The sequence below is a fragment of the Coturnix japonica genome, chromosome 2, assembly GCF_001577835.2.
Source record: "Coturnix japonica isolate 7356 chromosome 2, Coturnix japonica 2.1, whole genome shotgun sequence".
In the NCBI taxonomy this organism is placed as follows: Eukaryota; Metazoa; Chordata; class Aves; order Galliformes; family Phasianidae; genus Coturnix; species Coturnix japonica.
Window position 1 is genome coordinate 130,930,915 of NC_029517.1, and position 14,629 is coordinate 130,945,543.

General features: G+C 36.4%; 1 protein-coding gene across 6 annotated transcripts in view; it reads right to left on the reverse strand.

Annotated features, from left to right (window-relative positions):
- The window catches only part of TRAPPC9 (trafficking protein particle complex 9), a 407,093-nt gene that overhangs the window by 213,268 nt on the left and 179,196 nt on the right, over positions 1-14,629 (reverse strand). For all 6 annotated transcript variants that reach the window (XM_015856396.2, XM_015856397.2, XM_032442917.1 and 3 more), the window contains 2 exons: positions 14,060-14,213; positions 8,690-8,780 (listed from right to left, as the gene is read on the reverse strand). In XM_015856396.2, coding sequence (XP_015711882.1) covers positions 8,690-8,780; positions 14,060-14,213 — 245 coding nt within the window. The remainder of the gene's footprint in view (positions 1-8,689; positions 8,781-14,059; positions 14,214-14,629) is intronic.

Sequence of the window (14,629 nt, forward strand, 5' to 3'; positions counted from 1 at the left end):
ACATTTTTAATTAAGATTCTTATTTCATCTCTAGTCCCTGGCCTTGATGTAAGTTCTGTAATAGCTCAGTACATGTCTAATACCATCCAGCCACATCTTTTATGACACTACTCAAAACGCAGTGAGTAACAGAAAGCAACTGCGGTGTCTACTGATGAAAGCCCTTTCATACAAAACCAAACAGCAGAATGCATTGACTCAGTTCTTCTTTTATACCCTCAGATAATAAATAAATAAACATATAAATAAGCCCTTCTCTTTCAATAATTTCTAATATATCCAGAGGTAATCAGAAACGTTAGTGATGTGAGTCTCAATTTCTGCTTGATGAGAAAATGCATGATAAAATAAGTTCATAACTGAGTCTGAAGCATCAGCGAACACACAATCACAGGCTGGGATGGATTTTCTTTTTGACTGCCTTTCTTTGCAAGAATTGAATCAATTATAGATTCAAATCAATCAAATCAAATTAACCTCTTCCTCTACTAAAACTCTAAGATCTCTCTTCTAAATATACTTTTATATATTATGATCTCTTAATACAAAAGCCTGGCATGCATAATTAAAGCAAAAGTAACATCAAAAAGTTGAAACATCAGTTTGACAGTTGGAAGCTATTAATTTCAGCATCACAAAGCTTACTGAGGTGGATTTATTTTCCTTCGACTCACTAATTCACTCCTGCTTCCTTGATGAAATAAAAGGCTGCTTCAGAATGAGCACTGCAAATCAACCCCCCTTCCAAATGTCTGTTCATCAGAGAGCTTCTGCTTATCACAGACCAGGCCCCCTCTAACTGCAGGGTCAAAACCCATTAAGGTTATGGGTGTGTGCACCCACATGCAAACACTTTTGTGTTGCTTTCATTGATTTTAGCAAAACACAAAAATAAAAGTTCCCACAAAGTTGATGAACTATGAATTTCTACACTTCAGCTGAGTGTATTTGCGCTTTTCCACAGAAAATGCTACAATCCAGCCCAGTGGCACACTCTGTTAATAAGAGAGCCTCATTCAAAGTCCACTTCACTGTAGTGAAGCTGCCTTCATTTACAGCACTCATGTCATTCGGTTCCGAACATAGGCCTGATTTTCTGAAGGAGAAATAAAACAAAATCTAAAACCTGTAGGAAGCAAGATAACGAGGCTCAGTGTATGCCCTCTGGAATAAGGCCTCCTTTCTTGCTTACTGCCCGAAACCAATTACACACTGAACCTGTCCTACATAGGCTATTCAGAATGTTCCTACACTACAATTAGCATATTTTCCATTTCTCATTCTCTGCACACTTTACTGTACAATTCATTTAATTGCTGGGTAATTAAAATCCTGCCTGATCAAAGCATCTTTCTTGCCTGTCTTGTTAACGCACACATCTTCTGATCTTTTTTCCTTTATTCTCTTCTGATTGTCCACAAGCTGAATTACATTTCCCTATATTTTATTCAAATACCATCTTCTGTGTCTATCAAAGTAACAGAAATCTATTTCTCTGCAGATTCAGTGATACTTTATACTGACTGCTTCACAAGAGAGCTTCTTCTTAGTCTTCTCATCTTCTTCCTTACAATTGTCTTTACATCTCTTTCTGAAAATGTAACCCATTTTCTTGATTATTTCAATAGCTTTTCATTTTTAATTGGGATATTCAATTAATCTATTATTCAATTTGCTTATAAAAATACCTATAAAAGTAAGCATCTTGCTCCAAAACTATGCAACAATTTATCGTCCTTACACTGTTCCTTAATCACCTGTTATGACTTAACAGCAATGCTATAAGCAATATTCCTACAATGAAGTAACCCATGCACACATCTTTCATAGTAGTTTTGTTTTGAAAAGGCATTCATGTTTTCTAAAACAAAATACAGACAGCAAAGGCACTCACTCGTTGCAACAAAATGTATTAGGTGCATGTACATGACTCAAACTTGAGGTAATTATTCTGCTACCACAGCGTTCTGGGTTTTTATTTCCCTTTCATACTAAATCCAATACCATCAAGTGGTAATTTCCTCTTCACTGGTATTCCCGCTCTCAGTTTACATTAATATTCTTAAGCATCCTTCAAAATAAATAGTATTTATTAACAAAGTTACTAGTCAGTATACTTCTTATGACTGAAATCACTCTATTTCAGCAACTTCTTCCATTCCTTGCGACCTTGTCCTCCGACAGATATCTGGATCTAAGTCAGCTCACTTTCCTATTCCTTGATTTTGCTAAATCAAAGTGATTTATACCAGATATAGTATATCAAAGCAAGAGAGACTGTGTTAGATGTCTAAGCAGTAAACAAAGACCCCATCTCCCCAAGTTACTCAGCTTTTGATATCCAAGCTGATTTTATTCAGCATAGTAAGATAACACCACAAAACACAAGCACAAATCCAACAGGAAGTGTCTTCACTCCTTGATTACCTACAAAACATATTTTTTCCAACTCCGGTTTGATTTGAGCTCTTCTGCAAAAAGCTTCCCATGGGAAGTTCCATTAGAGACCTGCACAGACATCAAACGCCTTTCTTCACAGCTGAATCACATTGGTAGCTCAGAGCAACACTTAATCAATTCCTCTCCAGTCACTTCAGACAGCTGAACTTCTAGCAGATCTCTGTGTTATTAGTCTCAGAACAGATAACCTTCCTTTCTGGACTACGTGTCATCCATTTCAGTTATGGTACTTTGATTTCTGAGATTATCTATCGATTCCTGTGTGGTGCCCTGATCCTTTTTTTGAAGAGATGGTGCTGTTCATCCTTCAGCCATCAGCATATTTCACCAGGTTATTCTCCTTTTTTTTTTTTTTTAAGCAAAAAATCACTAGCAATTCACACTGTCAAAACTGCAAAAGAATGGTTCTAGACCAAAACTTACACTCCATTTGCATTTGGTACATTTTAATTTGTTTCCTATTATTGAAATCTATTTTAGTGGCAAAGAACATAAATTAATTTCCCCTAAGCTGGGTCTGTCGTGTCCGTGATCTTATGAGCTTTTTCATCTTGTTTTCTTGTCATACTTTTCTTCAGTACCTTTTATTTGAAATTACTCCTGATCCGTTTAGGTCCGAAACCATTTCTCTTCAAGTTTTTCCTCTTAGTTTTGGGTAACCAAGGCTTTGGTAAGAATTAGCAACAACAGTTGATTCAAAGCATATCACACAATAGCATGTTTTGACATGTGAGAACATTAATTTTTGCCAGATGCCCTAGTTTATATCAAGTTAGTCCTTTCTTCGCTGTACTACCCCAGTTCCTTAACACTTCCCAGTAACTAAAGCATGTTGCTTGTTTGACATTGCCAAAATATCCTCCAAAACAGCCTGCACACAATCTGTTAAGATACGAAAGTGTTCCCACCTCTCTTACATCTTAAAAATAAAAATGAGAAACCTGAAGCTTTTCCGAGATGGATGAGAAAGGTTGATTACCTAGTAAAACCCGTTCATTTCCAGATTGTTTCTCAGTTTCTATCTTGCTATGAATAAGATTGAGATTCTCTACCTTACAGACAGAGTCCTCTTCAATTTTTCCAGTTTCAACTTTCTACTCATGGTAATAGGCATTTGACTGCAAATCTAACATATAATTTAACAATATTTTAGTTTGATAAATGAATATTTGTAATATTTTTGAAGAACCAACATTCATATACACTCCCGATCGCTTCATATTCCTGATCTTATTCCTATATAGAGTTTATCCACGTGACCTTGTGGAGGGTCTATGACAAGATATTGTGATTTGATGCTCTTTAAAAGAAACAATGCATTCAGATAATTTCTTTAAAAAGTAATAGCTCCGTAAGATGTTTTGTTAAACTTAACAAGACAGAATCACAGAATTATCAAGGTTGGAAAAGACCTAGACAGAACTTCAAACAAGATGTCTTGGGCTCCACCTTCATTAAACACGCCAAAATAGTTTGAAATCTACCTCTCTGCTGTCTCTTTGCCACCTACCTGGGAGGGACAATTTAAAATCATCCTTTAGCTCAGACTTTTGGAGCTTTCTCTAACTGCAATATGCCCAAACTACACAAGCAGATCAACAATTTATTGTGAACCAACAGCAAAATGTGGAGTATTTTCTGTCTATATGTAAAAAACTAAGATTTTGGATATTAACTGCCACCTTCCCTAATTCTGATATACAGAGCATTCAATAGTATTGTTAGTTCTCCCTTCAATTACATGCCAGATTAAGTTTAATGCTATCACCTTCAATAAAAGTAAAATTAAAAAGGAAGAGTGAAGAATGAATGAAATGACTGAATGAGATAAAAGAATGAATGAAAACTTAAAGCTATTTCTGGACTTTGCCTGTGGTCATGCTTGACATTTTCATGGTTCCTAGAAAATGACTATAAGTACTGCCTTCAGAGTTTATGTATAATCATTGGTTTTCAGTTATTCAGCAAGTTTCTACAGGGAAAGAAAAGCTAAATATTAGTCCTATATACTAGGACATGTAGCATTTCAAGATTTGTCTATAGTTCTAAATCGCACTTCTACAATACACCTTACACATATATAATGACAACTAGGAAAACACACGGTCTTTACCTTGTTTTTGCAGACAGTGAGAGAAGTTGTTTCTGTTTCACATAGGAGGGGAATTTTAAAAATGCTGCTGCTGTAAGATTAGTGTACAGCAAGCAAAATGTTGGCAATCTCTGGTTTAAGAAGTGCCTTAAATTTTAATGCTGGAATATCCTGGGCCCAGCCTATCCCAGGTTTAATCAAAAACCTATTTCAATTTCAGTCCATTTCAAGTTCAGCAACAACATTTTCTGCATGGCATTTGTACCCGTGATAATTTTGCTCTAAGATGGAGGAGAGCACGATCGAGCTGCTAACTGTTTGGTCTCCAAACTTTGCTTGCTTGCAAAACATTGTAACATAAATCAAATAAAGACTGAAAAAAATACTGCACTGCAAGTAATTACATTTGCTTCCATCTGATCATTTTCAAATCTAACCACAGGATGTAAGACATGATCCTTGGAAGAATCTTGGTTCTCCTCATTAAACTTTGCAGGCTGTGTTTCCTTGACGTGATGATATTAATATATGCACCTTAAAACCACATCTATTTCTAAATTTGGTTTGTTGCCCAGCAGTAAAAAGAAAATATGTCATAAATTTTAGAGAACGTTGAACTTGCGGGTGTTGAGCAAGATTATGTTTTCCAATTACGTGTGATTTACTAACCTTGATAACAGACAACTTCATTTTCCAGAGATGTCTTAAATCTTAAAATCAATTTTAACAACATATTAAGAACTCTCCCTCTCCCCTCCGACATATTTCCTTTTTTATGATTCCTCATGTTTTAAGTACTTTTTTCCTTCTCCAATCACTTTATCAGATGAAATCACAACCCTCACTGTCCACTAAGAGCCACTTTTTCCCTCCCCCTGACAATCTTCTGGGCTGACGTCACAGAATCACAGAATGGGCTGAGTTGAAAGGGACCACAATGATCATCCAGTTTCAACCCTTTCACTATATGCAGGGTCGCCAGCTACCAGACCAGGCTGCCCAGAGCCACATCCAGCCTGGCCTTGAATGCCTCCAGGGATGGGGCATCCACAACCTCCTTGGGCAACCTGTTCCAGTGCGTCACCACCCTCTGGGTGAAAAACTTCCTCCTAAAATTCATCCTAAACCTCCTCTGTCTCAGTTTAAAACCATTTCCCTTTGTCCTGACACTATCCACCCTCGTAAACAGCCATTCCCCCTCCTGTTTATGTACTCCCTTCATGTATTGGAAGGCCACAGTGAGGTCTTTCTGGAGCCTTCTCTTCTCCAAGTTAAACAAACCCAGTTCCCTTAGCCTTTCCTCACAGAAGAGGTGATCCAGCCTTCTGATTAACTTAGTGGCCCTCCTCTGGACCCCCTCCAAGAGTTCTGCATCTTTCTTGTGCTGGGGAGCCCAGGCCTGGCCTTCTAATCTTTACAACAAACTGTTGTGCCATCAACTGTTAAAAGTACTCCGTGCCTTGCATTTGATGAGGAAAAGCCAGGATTGTAAAATTCTGATGAAAAACTATTTCAATATACTGTTATAATTTTAGAAATGCGGTATGAATTAAGCATGTCAAATTTAAAAGTAATCTTGAAGTCCAGATTTTCTAATTCTGAACAACAGCCAGTCAGTTTTTAATCAAAACCATTTTAAATATTCATTCATGTTTCAGTGTAAGCACTTTTAATAAAGTAAACCCTTCAATGTAGCCATCAATATAGGAAAAGCTCTGAATAATCATTAAATCAATTTTGTTGTGCAACACTGGGGCAACATTTCTTAGCTAATGTACTCCCAGGTTGCATAACAATAATAGATAACATAAGGAACATTCACACTAAAAGGCCAGTTATTCTTTCTACAGAAAAGAAAACTCAAAGCAAAGCAAGGCTGTGACTACAAATAGTGTGAAGATAAAGAGAAATAAACACTCAAGAAGCTGATTCTATCATATTACGTTAAAATAACTTAGCAATAACATAAAAAAAAAAAAAATTAGAGGTAGGATGAGAAAAGCACATTCATAAAGTATTGCCCTATTCATTATATACATTAAGATGACAGTTTTCATTAAGAAGAAATTTTAGTCGTCAAAGAACATTTAAGGGAGCTTGCCTAGGATTATCTCATTATTGGTACTCAACACAGACTAGAAAAGCTGATTTGTACAAAATGGTTAAGGTCTATAATACATCATATGAAAACACAATGATTGCTTTGTTCACTTGAAAATAAGAGGAAATTAAAGAGAGAAACAGAGTGCGTTACATCCTGGATGACCAGAAACATGCAGCATTTTACAACTCCTGTAACTATTGAATGGGACACACGTTCTGGCTAATATTTACATTCTGAAAGACAATGCATCTCCTTGTCTAAATGTGTACACACAAAATCTCTTCACTGGCCAGACACCTTCATCACCGCCACCTTCTGGGTGGGAACTACTGAGTTGAAAAGACAATCGTTTAAATCCTCATCCACCCCATGCACTAATAAACCAACATTAGCCTGTATTGCCATGGCACACTTCCTGAGGGAGCTCATTAGCTTACCTCATGATGACTGTGTATGGGTTTACGCGGCTACAGAGCACTGACATTGTGTAGCAAATATTATACTGCTGAATAGCTGAAATTACTGATCACTGAAAGAAAATTCTCCATTGCTTTTTGTTTTACGCTTTGCTTTTGTTTTCAGGTTAATTGAGGCACTTAATCAATACTTCTTTTTCGATAATTTTCTCCACTTAGCTACAGCTTCTACGTTAAGACATTTCTTGTGTTATACAAATGGGATAATATATTCAATAATAATTTCAATTTGAGAAAGTATCAGGTGTGGAAACAAACCAGACCTGCAAAATGAGTATTTACATGGATCAAAATACCAGTGAAAATCACCACGATTTGCAAATACAGTCCCATGACTGTAAAAGCCCATTTTATATGAGGTCTGAAGGTGGTGGTTGGCAGCAAAAAAGAAAATTAAAAGAAAACAACTAAGAACATTTCAACAGTGCTAAGGAAAGATTTCTAAACACAGAGCCCAAGCTACAAACAAGGTCAGTGGGACACAGCAGAACTAAGATGACTCCCAAGGGACCTGAGCTGTCAAGAAACATGAAATACACACTGATGATGTCCAGGGCAATCATCACCAAAGACATCATAAAAACACATACTACCAAATCATTGAATCCTCTGAGGAGCAGATGGCAGATAAGCATGATTTCAGACAAAGATGTTTATGGTACAAGTTCAACACGTTTACAACACGAGAAAAATTAAACAATACCAGTTTTAACTTTCCCATCCATAAATCAGGTATGTATACAAGTTTTTATGTCTGTATTGTAGATGGTCCCCATACTTGGAAAAAAAATAATGAGCACTTCCAAGAAAGGGATTTGGGGGGATCTTTTCAGACAATGGTGATGGACCGCTGTTCATCAAAACCAATCCTCTCTATGTCATCAAATTCATTAAAACAAGGAGAACTGAATTTAATTTAAAAACAAAGACTTTGAAAACAATTTTCTTACAAATGCAACAACCTTTTCCTGCACCCTGTCATGGCAACAGAAAGTCATGGATAAAGCACCATGTGTTCCAAAACAACTACTCTAGCCTTGTTAAGAACCTCAAATAGAAGTCACATTATCAAGACCGTTCAAAATTGAAGTAATTCAACAGTTAATCGATGGAACATCATTTAAAATACAAAACAAAGATTTACAAGGACAACTAAAAAAATAACTGGTAATCAAAATATGGATCATGAAATACGCCACAAGTTATACTGCAATTCCATGAAAATATGTTAGTGAGATTTAAGAACATGCACTGTCAAAACAAAGGCAAAATTTCAGCAGCAGCCACCTCTCCTACAACATCCTGAGACCACAAAGCACAGGCAAAACTGAATAGTCAGTTCTCATATTTACTCTCACTTGAGCAGTGATACTTAAAAGATACACACCTTACATTTAAGCAAAACATTTAATGGAAAAAATAAAATAAAATAAATCTTAGCAAATTCTTTTGTGTTCATTCATCAGTGAATGAAAATATTATCATTCTTGTGCTGCCAGAAATTACAAACCAGTACATCCTTGGAAGAAATCATCAGCAGATTTGGACATTACTCACCCCACTGGAGAGGAGCCAACTGTAGATGCTCCAGGACCAGTTGATTAAGAACGCCTTCCACGCTTGCTTCCCCTTCACGCTTCAAGGAAGGGTAAATTAGAATTAAGGAAAACTTTGATTCGGAGAGAAAAAGAGCGTGCAATATGCACACATTTTATGACTGCAAATTAAAACTGCAACATCAAGATTCATTAATGGTTACAGTTATATATTTGGGCTTATTAGCCAGTGAATTGCCTAACAACAGTAATTAGAGCGGTTCGTATCTTCAGAATATAAAAATTTGATTTCACTGAGGAGTGATAAATATGAAGATGCAAAGGTAAAAAGTGTCTGAACCGTACTAAAGAGTAAGGGGGGAAAAAAAATGTCCGGAAGATCTGAAAATGCAGAATCTGTAAGTATGCAGGGCAGGATCCCAATTCAAAATGAGCAATTAAGAACAATCTAAAAACCAGAATGATGAAATACAAACCAAACCAAACATGGGGTCGGTTAGTTTTCAGTGATGGCTTGATCTGAGATATATGGATATAAAAGGAGTGTTATGTAAGGTGAGAAGCGTCCACACAGGGCGAACTTCACAACAGAACTGCACAGGCATGTAGACTGCAAGCCTCCCTCCTACAAAGTCCTGTGTGAGACTTCGGCCCCAAAGGGTCCTGTATCTTTAGTCCAGGTCAAGCTCTGCAGCCAAGCAGCCTCAAAAGCAAAAATCAGTGATTATGACAGAGAAACTTGGTAAGGTGAGATGGTCTGCGCACGTCTAATGGTAACAAATAGCACTGAATTTCAACAGCACTGAGATCTTTGTCTCCTGACTGTGCTAATAGTGAGCAAACTGAACACTGCAGCCAGCACATCACCTTGTAGATGAAAATTAACCAAAACATTCAGAGGCAAAATGACAGCAGAAAGAGGAGAACTTGAAGTTTGCCTGTTTCTAAGCTAAGCCTTTAGATATCCATGAAAGCAAAACAGCTGGAGCAGGGAGTGCTACTATAGCCTTCCATTCTTTGCTCACAGTGATGTTGCCGTGTGCAACTCTTCAGGTTTGGAAATTCAATATATTTTCATTTGAACAATAAGACCAGTTTCAATTAGGGTCTCAGAGCCAACAAACACTACTACCAGATACTATTAAAAAAAATCTAATTTTATCATGTGGACACCTTTATTTCAAGTTTTTTACCAACAGATTGTATAAAATGCAAACTGTCTCATACTGAAAACCTGAATGACAGCCAAATGAACCTACAAAAAATTTAGTCTTTGGTTGTCTAATGTGTGTCTGGGTACCTACAACTGTAACAAAGCACATTATCCAAAAACTAAAAAGACAAGACAGCTTTACAAAAGATTTCTATGTAACAATTTTCCAGCTGCATATTAGGGAAAAAAAAAAAATCACCTCAGAAAGAATGGTGAGGCATTGGCACAGGCTGCCCAGGGAGGTGGTGGAGTCACCATTCCTGGATGCATTCAAGAAACGTGTAGATGTGGCACTGAGGACCATGGCTGAGTGGGCATGGTGCTGATGGGTTGATGGTTGGACTGGATGATCTTAGTGGTCTTTTCCAGATTCTACGATTCTATGATTCTACTTTAACAGTTACTAGTGCAAAGAATTGGTGATGTCAAGAAGATGTATGGGAATATAAAGCTTCATCTAATATAAGCATTTCTTAGGAAACCATTACAGATTTTCAGAAGAGTCAAAACATGTAACATTTTCCTAATGGAAGATTCAAAATTATGATCAATATGAAGTCATTAAAAGCTGAACAGACAAATAGAGAAGTGTATTTCAGTAACAGTTACCAGCAGTTTGCATATCAATGGAGAGGACTCATGTTACTGTCCAACCCTTAATCATTTCAAAACTTTGATTAGCTACTTAAGCAATGAAATACAAAAACATTATATAAGATTTATGTATTTGGTAAAGATGTCAGTGTTCAGAAACCTAATAAATGAGGAGAACTTAAAGAAATCAGATGAAATTAAATGAAAGTTGGAGTAATTAGTTGGTTATGTGTGGTTGGCAACCCTGCCCATGGCAGAGTAGGAGTTGGAATCAGATGGTCTTTAAGATCTCCTTCCAGCCTAAGCCATTCTATGATTCTATGACCACATGCTGAAATCAGTCAAACACAGGACACCTGGAAAGAAGATACTGGCCTCAGAGCAAGCATCATATCAAAAACAGGGGATGTGAAGCCTTTATTATATCAGATTTTCTGAAAGGAGCATGAATAGATCTGAGTTTCTTCAGTTAAAATGTAGAATGCACAGAGCATATTCTGAAGAGTGAGAAGCTACTGTGAGTCTAACAAAGAGCACAGTGTGTAAAGAGCATAAAGAAATGTATAATCTGCCCTTCAAATACTACATGGGGAATGCAATGTTTTTTAACTCCAGATTTTGAAGAAACCAGGAGAAAGAGTATCAACATAAACATGAAGAGACAGAGCACTGAGAACCAGAGAAAGCACTCTGCAGACTTTAAAGAACACTTGTTGCAGATGCCTTGATCCAAGAGACAGCATGCATAGAAGCTCCCTGCAAAAAAATACAGAATTTGTTTTAAAATATTTATAAAATATGAAGAGAATCACAAGTTGAAAATATTAGCCGCCTTAATACTACATGTGCTCCATCTGTTCAAATCCTGTATTAAAACAATAAACCTTGGTTGTTAAGCTGAAACCAGATGCCATCTACCAGATGCTAAAAAACAAGACGGCACGTTCTTAATTTAAATTATCTCAATACACCTATAATCTCAATGACACTCTAAGTTAAATTACTTCAGAATTTCTCTTAATTGAGACAGCACGGCAGAAAGCTTTCACTGAAGGTCTATTTTCCTACTAATTTTCATTCTATCAAAAATGTACAGAGGTTACAATGAATAATATGCTGTGTTGTCTTTACCTCCCGCCTTCAGTTCTCCAAAAGTATATGAAAATTGATCAAGCATTACATTACTCTCATAAATTAAGCACTCAGAAATCTCATCACTTGAAGCCCTGAATATCTGAATGAATTAAGAAATGGAAATGTACTTTTTATATTGGAAGATATTTTTGATGCTCCTAAAGATATATGGATACAACTACAAATCCTAATTATTTGTAAACTGTTTCTGGATGAAGAAGACAAGTGATTTTCTGCCCCCACAAGGGGCAATGCTGAGACTGATACTCTTTAATATCTTCATCAGTGACAATGACAGCGGGGTTGAGTGCACCCTCAGCAAGTCTGCTGATGACATCAAGTGGTGCGGTGCGGTCAACACTCTAGAAGGATGGGATGCCATTCCGAGGTGACCTAGACAGGCTTGAGTAGTGGGCCCAGGTGAATCTCATGAGGTTCAACAAATCCAAATGAAAGCCCCATATGAGAGAGCTGGGGCTGTTCAGCCTGGAGAAGAAAAGGCTCAGAGGTGACGTGATAGTGACCTTTCAATATTTAATGAGGAGCTACAGAAAAGGGCAGACTCTTTAGCAGTACATCTGGTGACAGAACAAGGGGAAATGGTTTTAAGCTTAAAGAATGCAGATTTAGGTTAGGTGTAAGGAGAAAGTCTTTCACAGAGAGTGGTGAGGCACCCGCACGGGTTGCCCAGAGATGTGGTTGATACTCCAGCCCTGGAGAATTTCAAGGTGAGCCTGGATCAGACCCTGGGCAACCTGATGTAGCTATGCATGTCCCTGTTCATTGCAGGGAAGTTGGACATAATGACCTTTAAAGATCCTTTCTAACTCTAAGGATTCAATGATTCTATGAAAGATTTACTCTAATTGAGACACGAAGCATACCAAACAACACGTGTTTCTTCAAGATTTTTTAAGCACACACACATAATTCAGTACCTTACATTACAGCAGCTTTGATTCTAGGAACAAAGAAAACATTCAGAACAAATCTTAAAAGTACTGAAACTAATTCTTGCAGTTAATCTAACAAACAGAGTTAATGTATTATTTTCTTAATTTTCTAAGGCATTGGCTTATATGATAAGGCCATGATAGCCTGAATATTAAAACTGAGTTTAAATACAGAACACAGAAGATATGTAAACAGTGTTGCTCAGCAACAGGAATGAATGAGGATGTAGTTTTACACCCTGACAAAATTATTACAACTACTCATTCAATTCTGACATGAGAATTCAGCTATGCTATCAAAGAATATTTATATCTCTCTATAACAGAAAAATCTTCTGAGCAAGTTCCAGTTAAATACTGACATTTTTGCATAAATGGAATTCTTTCTGAAATGTTGCCTAGGGAATCTGGATGGAAATAGGCACCAGGAATCTCATTTATATCACGCTTCTTCCCTTTGACTAATCTTGTGCAGATTTGTGCAGCTTTAATAATTAAGAATTAAAAAAAAAATAAAAAATAATCATTTCAGATCACTTGATAAAATGCAAGCACAAAAAGACATCTCTAAGGACAAACCATGATTTGATTGCCACTCTTTTCTCTATTCCTGGCATCATGCAGATGTGAGGATGATCTGAGTAAAAAACCATCAGTGTCCCAAAGGATGCTGAGTATCAACACATGGTTTGGGGGACTGCTGGCTGCAGGGAATGTTTCCCTGATGACAGTTCTGAAAGAGTTTATTTCTGAAAACAAAGCCTAACAGTTTTAATGGAAATCATGGAATTTAAAAGGAACCATTGCCTTAATAGAATTTATAGAATGGTTAAATATAGAATAAAATAAATATAGAATGGTTAAATAGAACCATCTAACTCTAAACTGAAGGCACCTGAAAGCTGTTTAATGTTTACTCTAATTATTAATAACATAATACATTACTGCATTTAGAATTATTATAAGGATTTTATGTTTAGGATGACTAAGTCATCCTGAAGTCCTTTCTAAGCCTTAAGACAGCTATTCAATATTAAATATATTACTACATCTGTTAAAAAGACATAGAAAGAAACTATTCTAATATGTTCTCATTTGCTAAAATTTAATTAAATATATGAAAACCTTCTAAATCCAGCATCATGTATCTCTTTATGACTCACTTACACAGTGTTGGGAATTTTGGCCCCATAAAACCACTTCTCATCACTTCTATGCTTCCTCAGTTCCCTAAATGTCGGATAAAGCACACAGGGTTTCAGTAAGTCTTGATGATTCAGAAAAAAAAAGCCATTATAGTAAGATCCAGACATCATCTAAACAATTAACCTTAAACAGTCTATAATTATTCTAAGGTTCATAGTTACAATTACTTTTCTTTTCAGTAACACTGTTATAAAGTGAATTCAATTATTAAATAAAATGTCATAGGGCACCTATTTATGTATTTTAAAAGCAATTACTCAGGAAAGGATATAATTTTCCAGCAAATATCCAGCTTGCTGTTAATTTCCAGACCTTTTGCCTGCTGTCTTTCTTCCTCCAGCTGCTTTGCATTCGCATACTGTGTCCCATCTGCAGGGGATTCTGGGAAGCTCTCAAAATTGAACTTGTCAACTTGGATAGCCATACTGTAGCAAAGGCAAAAAAAAAGAGAAAGAAGGGGGGGAAAAAAAAGGATTTTCAGTATAAAAACTTTATAAAATATTATGTACAAAAGTGTGTCCTGACCTAAACATTTACATGCATTGAAAGCCATGTGCACTTCCCTGCTTTTCCTATCTCCAACCTTTTCCATGGAATTCCTCCTAACAGAACTCACGAAAGAATGACAAAATGATGTCAGTACTAAGTGTCAAATATGACCTTTCTCTTTGACTTCAAGAACATATCTGCTTCCCGCTTAATGTATGTTAATGAACTACAGGCAATATTAATTTCAATACCGTAGTATAATTCATCAGTAGCAAATGGTTAAATAATTGTTTTATTAAATGTATGGTGAGACATAAAAGCAAATTAAATTAAATATATTATGTTGTAATGC